Source organism: Takifugu rubripes, chromosome 13, assembly GCF_901000725.2.
Source record: "Takifugu rubripes chromosome 13, fTakRub1.2, whole genome shotgun sequence".
Classification (NCBI taxonomy): Eukaryota; Metazoa; Chordata; class Actinopteri; order Tetraodontiformes; family Tetraodontidae; genus Takifugu; species Takifugu rubripes.
The window spans coordinates 18,919,218-18,925,389 of record NC_042297.1 but is presented as its reverse complement, the minus strand read 5'-3'; the positions used below and the strand labels follow the sequence as shown (position 1 = coordinate 18,925,389).

Sequence of the window (6,172 nt, the reverse complement as noted above, 5' to 3'; positions counted from 1 at the left end):
TTGATGTTTTACTCATTTATTTTGAAACAACAATTTCAAGCTTTGCACAAAAAGATTCGGACGACGCCACCCTGTGCTTTGCGGCTGTGGGAGGAGCTTAACAACGTCACACACCAGGTTCAGCTGACGACTACAGGCCCGATTAAACGATTCAGAGACATCTGAGAGAAGCCGAACTGGAGATCATGACGATACGCGGCGATGACCCATACGCTCCACAGTAAGTCGCTCGTCCCCCACCTCACTAAAAAGCAACCTCAAAAAGGGAAAATTCCAAACTAATCAAACTCATCAGTGAAATAAAAACAGGTGAGGAAACAAGTGGCGCCACGAGAGGGCTCAGCCAAACCCGTCAAATGAAAGTACGACACGGTAAACAATAGTTATTATCGCCTGCGTTTACAGATCCTTTCCCCAAAACAGAAAAATAAATTCCTTTGGTTGAGTAAAAAAATGAAACAAAAGCGAACACTTAAGATTTCCCAGTCTCACGTCCCTCATGTTCTACAGTCAACCAGATGCTTGAGGCTCTAAGGCTGCAAAGGAGGTGTCAAGGCAATATGGTAATGGTGCCCCTGGTGCTCCATGCTGCAGCATGCTGGGAGAAGGACTGGGGGAGTCGGAGAGAGGCGGAGGCATCGAGAGAGGGCCGCTGCGTCCTCACACAGCAGGCGAAGGTGCATCGGGGTCGGGCTCGTTGCTGTAGTTGTTGCTGTAGTGATTCCCGCTGGGGGGGTGGTTGGGCAGGATGTCCAGTTCGTCCACCTGGGGGCCCGGGTGCATCACCACCAGCTGGTCCTGGGGAATGTCGGCCGCCGCTGCCGCCAGGTTGGTGATGGACTTGGACTTGACGCACTGGAAGTCCACGTGGCGGCTTTTGCCCTCCTCCTTTTCCCAGGACATGCGGATGAAGGGCCTCTGGACGTAGTTGTAGATGACCTCTGGACGACCTCCGGGGCGTTTTTTGACCTTTTCTTTATAAGTGGGATAACCTGCCAACATACCCTCAGCTCAGACCGTGTCCACACACACCACAACCACAAAAACAATGCTATGGTGACATCTTCAGCTAGGTCTCGCACCCATTTAGGGTTCAGCTCTGCCTGTTAGTTGCGGGTCAGCCGGCAGCAAACAGGCAGCAAACAGGCAGCAAACAGGCAGCAAACAGGCAGCACGCCCCCCAGGGGGGCGCCGCTGTCGCTAAACAAGAGCACTTCCTGTCCTCACGTCAGCTGTCAGGCGCTGACCTGATCTGCCTTTGGTGTTGGGGACGCTTTTCAATTGTGAAAGTGCCCATTCATTGTGACCGGTTGCTATAGCAACACAGTGGGAAAACAGCTGTGCTCCAATAATGGGAAATAGAGCGACAACTGTGTTTCTGACACGTAGCGTGGCCACAAAGGAGACCAACTGGAACTAACAACACTGGCGGAGGGAGGGTTGCAGTCGTGGACCCTCAGCAGTCGCCCGATAAAACGGTGACTCCGGGTCCTCGGCTCAAACCGTGCTGCAGGTATCAGAAGTGTGAAGCCCACTAACCTTCAATGCCCAGTCTTATTTTCTTCAGTCCTCTCTCCTTTAAGACGGATTTGGCCACGTCTCGGTTCTCGATATACTTGAAAAATCTGTAGAGCTTCGTGCTGTAGATGACTGCAGACAGAAACATGGAAGCAGCTTGAGCTGGACTGTCCGTCCGTGTGTGTGTACGTGCACTGGCCTGTGTGTGACGCACTCTGGGAATACTCTTCTCCCATCTGTGGTGGATACTCTTCATCCCAGTCCACGACATCATCGTCCGTGAGCACGACTATGTGACACTCCCGCTCTCCGCTCTGGGCGCTGGCCACCATCAGAGGCAGGACCATCTCCTCCAAGTAAAACTCAAACTGTCTCCGAGCGCCGTCATTGGACAGCTCGTGCATCAGGGCGCCTGGAGGAAAGGAAAGACGAACGTCATGTGTTTGGAACAGTTAACAGCGACATTAAAGGACATTTGGAGCTGGCGGTTCTCTGGGGAAAGGAGCAAACGCTCACTGAGGTCTCTGCATTTGATGGTGCTGTAGTCGAACGAGATGCATAGATAGTCGCAGGCTTCCCGCAACTCCGGGATGGAGATTCCATCAGGGCAGCGGATAATCCCAGATTTGTAGTAATCCTGTCAATTAGACAGAATTCATATAGAAGGCTGCCATTTCACACACACGCCACGACGTGCGCGCAGCAGTGTGTGTGATCTTCCACACAGTCCAGGTTGCAGCAGGACTGTCTGAACACATCACTGATCTCACTTTGCATCCACCAACACTGACCAGAATCGCTCGGAACACAGTGGAGCTGATGCCCTCGGCCACTTCGTACTCCCCCTTCTCATTGGGACGGGTGAAATTGTGTTCTCTCCCGGAGCCAAACATCCTGAAATAGAGACATTTTGAAGGATTTGCTGCCTTTGCCTTTTTTTTTTTAATATATTAAACGTAATGAGGGAGGACAGAATGTGGCGTACCTGCCCAGCATGGTGTTGGGTTGTGCGATGAAGATGGAGGGATCCACCACGAAGCGCGTGTTGTCCACTATCAGGGTGACTCTTTCTGAGGTCCGAAGGTTTCGGTTCCCGACAGCTGCGCTTGCTCCGGGCTCCTTTGGGTTCTCGTAGACAAAGACCATTTCCCCGACTTCCAAGCTTTTGAAGGTGCCTTCGGTGCTGGACAGGCTGCTGTTGCGACTGCTCACCACCCCGCTGCTGCTCGAGCCGCTGGGTGAAACTCTCTGTGGCCGGGGGCTGCTGGGCCTGGACGATGGGCCGCCATCTCTCTCCCGGTCTGGAGACAGGCAGAGAAACATCATAATCAGGATTTACACCTGTTCTGGCCCTCAAACATCTGGATATGGGAGAAGCAACACAAAAACCTGCTAAACTGACACCTATAATCCCCAAATATTCTCCCCACACTTACCGCTGTTGTGCTGGCGGGTGGGCGAGGTGACATTCCGAATACAGGGGGTGAGCTGGCCTTCCCTCTCATGCGAGGAGTCTCTGGAACGATCGCTGGAACGGCGGCGGTCGCGCGAGTGCTCACAGCCTCCGCTGGCACCATGCAGGCTCATCTTCCTCTGTTCGACCTCCACTCGAGATGCTCGGGCCTGGCTGCTGCTTTTCAAAACAGAAGAGTGAGCGTTCCTCTCTGTTCCTCTGGGCCAGTGGACAGGTTTACTTTACAGCTTTGACACAGACACACACATTTCTGCTGGGAATTTACAGATGTTGGCACATTAGTCTCTTGCTTTTGTTGGATTGAGGGATTTTTTTTTCAATATAGATCGAGTTCATTCAAATAGTTACAACATTATGATGGTTATTTTTCCATTTCCACTGCCAGAAATTGCAATGTGTTAATGCTGATGCTACAGGAACAAAGCAGATCATTTGCTGGGATTTCCAGCCCCCCCTCAAGTCTGGACTCTTGATAATAAACAACCAGACAAGCCAAAAAAAAAGCCTGTGGATCTGGTTTAAAGTTAATAAATGCTGAGCTTCTTCAGAAATGCACCATTTACTGTTTACTATTAGCTGAAAATGTCAAAGTGGAGACCATAAAAGCTTCCTTCTGCAGTCTGTGATTTGGTATTCATATGATTTGGTATTTCATATCACATCAGTGCTTTATATTATATTGGAAACACGTCAAGTCACAAATACGCCTTCAAAGCCCAAACTTACATGCTTGAGGAGACACAACCAGTCCTACCACATTGTGAAACCTAACAAACAAGCAGAGTATGACAAAACTACACAGAATGCACACAAGGGTTATAACATCAGGTTTTACTTTGCTAATCTGATAGAAAAGGCAATTTAGATCACTAGACATCATAAGAGGGAGGTAAATACTGCAAACGCGATCCAAGGTACACGTTTATGTGTAAATACTACATGTTTCTGACCGAGGACGCGGATTCTGGCTCACCCCGAGTGCTTGCAGAACTTCCGAGGTCGGCTGATTGCTTTTTGATCCCAGTTTTCGGTGTCGCTGGAGTTGCTGTCATAGACCTGCAGACGTGCAGCCATCACCCATACAGAGGGGAGTCCGGTCTGGATCTTTCACTGTTCATAATCTGCCAAATGACGACATCAATAAGTCACTTCCAACTAGCACCCCCAAAACACGGGGCCAGCTGCAGTTGTCGGCTAAGAAAAACTGTTTTGTCATGACGCTAAACTGTCCGCCTAAACGCTGTCTGCTGAACTAATTTATAGCTCTCCTTCTCGCTGACTGCTAGTCGAGTACACACCCGAATAAATTGTTTGACAGTGCTGTTAAACTGACTCAGATTAGGTTAGCTAGCCTGCTATGTTAGCATACCTGGCGAAGCTAACGCCAGCCAGCGTGGATATCTCTTCGACAATGACATAAACAGGCTACGGTTTGTAACGGAACTCGCCTATATACGGTCTCATTGTAGTAAAAGTATGAAAAGTTACCTAATTGACAATGGCAACCGATGTAATGCAATCCCAGTCGCTATCCAGCAATCCAACCATGTCGTCTCGCTCAAAACACTGACGTCAGACGTCGACGAGTTGACGCAGACAAAAGAAAAAAAAATAGCGATCGTTATAAATTCTTTCTCTAAATACTCGACTCAAATTCAGGATTCAAATATTCTGCGCTTAATGGATTTTTTTTGAAAAGCTACCTAAAAAGGAAAGATTTGTTTTAGAATTTCATACCAAAAATGGGAAAAACTTTAGCCACGCGTGAAGTCTCGCGATACGAGACGCGAATAGCGTGATTTTAAATATTTCTTTAAAAATACATTTTCTATTTTATTTCTTGCAAAATACACGTAATACACATTCAACGTTATAGTGACAATTATGTGAATGATTTTGCAAATCCAAGGTAGAAGACAACAAACTCTTTCAAACCATAATTTTTATTTCTGTTATGCTCAAAATCGACTTTTAGTCACTCAGTCATACATTTATTAGACAGGTTCAGCGGGAAGATGTATGTTGTTTTCATCCTAACGATTAAAAAAACCCTAATTTTATATATTGTATTTATGAATGCGAATCTGGTAAAAACTACACAGTGTTTTTTTTCCCTTTACTTTTGACTGCATTGGCAGTTTTTGAACGTGACTTTAGCTCAGAAAATGCAAAGTTATCCTGAAACTATACATTCATATAACTGTCATTTTAAATAACGCCACTGTGCACCTATGCATGCAAGTTATGCCGTTCAGTTGGTCCTCATTTTAAATTTACAATATACGTGTATGTTTCTACACGTATATTTAGTAAAAAAAAAACAAAAAAAAAAAACTTTTAAAATGCATGTCTGTGCATATCCTAATTTGTCTTCTATACGTTGAAGGTGGTTTTTATTAGATATAATTCTTTGGTTACACGTGGCAATAAAAATATAAAAAAATATTTAAATAATTTAAAAGAAATAAGTAAACAAAAATCAATATGGATAATAAATTAAATAAAATTAAAACTAATAAATAGAAGGCAGCAGACGTACAATCGGATAACAGATTTTTGGCTTCTCCCCATTGACACGGCAACATTATTTACTTGCATTCAGGTTTTCCACATGTTTGACCTCAGGACATCGTTGGAGAAAAGACTTTTGATATTTCCCGTGTGCGCGTGCTGAGGTTTGGCGCTGACGACAATAACGTCCTTCAGCTTCTCCTGAAGCCAGTCCTGTCGTTCTCCAACTTGTTTGTGTTCCCGGACGTTATGCATGAGCTGAACCTCACTGATGGTTCTTTTCCTGCAGAGACAACAACTACCACGGTGAACTGGAGGACTGAGACAATCATCAGTGAGTTCAGCGGCGCTCGAGAGCAGCGTTTACCTCAGTGGTTTAGCCTCGATGTGTAAACTGCTGAGGAAGAGTATCAGGGTCAAAGTCTCAAAGTGACTCAAGGAAAACATCTTCACTGAAATGAAACCAGGTTGGTTAGAAAATGCCGTTGTCTCCAGCTGAAACGCTGAGGCTGGCCTGCTCCCCCGTCCTTACCTTGTTTTCCTTCTGTATCTGCAGGGAAATTAAAACAAACCGTCGAGGATTTTGTTGAAAAGGTGCCGGTGCGACAAAGAAGTCAAAGTCGTTGGTCAGTCTTTCGTGTGAGGAAGGTCCTCTTCTTTATATACAGG

The 6,172-nt window shown here is 46.4% G+C and overlaps 1 protein-coding gene across 4 annotated transcripts; it reads right to left on the bottom strand.

Annotated features, from left to right (window-relative positions):
• On the bottom strand, positions 1 to 4,637 carry btbd10b (BTB (POZ) domain containing 10b). Of its 4 annotated transcripts, none has more exons than XM_011610248.2 (9): positions 4,481 to 4,637; positions 3,966 to 4,113; positions 2,955 to 3,151; positions 2,504 to 2,819; positions 2,310 to 2,412; positions 2,035 to 2,155; positions 1,733 to 1,930; positions 1,540 to 1,650; positions 1 to 992 (listed from the first exon to the last, which is right to left on the bottom strand). In XM_011610248.2, exons 2-9 carry the CDS (start codon positions 4,064 to 4,066, stop codon positions 661 to 663), a joined length of 1,479 nt encoding a protein of 492 aa, XP_011608550.1. In that variant the 5' UTR covers positions 4,067 to 4,113; positions 4,481 to 4,637; the 3' UTR covers positions 1 to 660. The 4 variants fall into 4 exon arrangements, with proteins under 4 accessions (XP_011608550.1, XP_003970016.1, XP_011608551.1 ...); XM_003969967.3 differs by having other exon boundaries at positions 2,955 to 3,148; XM_011610249.2 differs by lacking the exon at positions 4,481 to 4,637 and adding an exon at positions 3,719 to 3,759 and having other exon boundaries at positions 3,966 to 4,108.
• Between the last annotated feature and the right edge of the window lie 1,535 nt (positions 4,638 to 6,172).

Bases quoted from the DNA above. Each gene is read 5' to 3' on its own strand.
- btbd10b (XM_011610248.2), bottom strand. From the start codon at position 4,066: ATGGCTGCACGTCTGCAGGTCTATGACAGCAACTCCAGCGACACCGAA. The intron at 1,931-2,034 runs GTGAGCGTTTGC...CCTTTCCTCCAG, and splicing joins CATCAAATGCAGAGACCTCA to GCGCCCTGATGCACGAGCTG. The intron at 993-1,539 runs GTTAGTGGGCTT...GTATGTTGGCAG, and splicing joins AATAAGACTGGGCATTGAAG to GTTATCCCACTTATAAAGAA.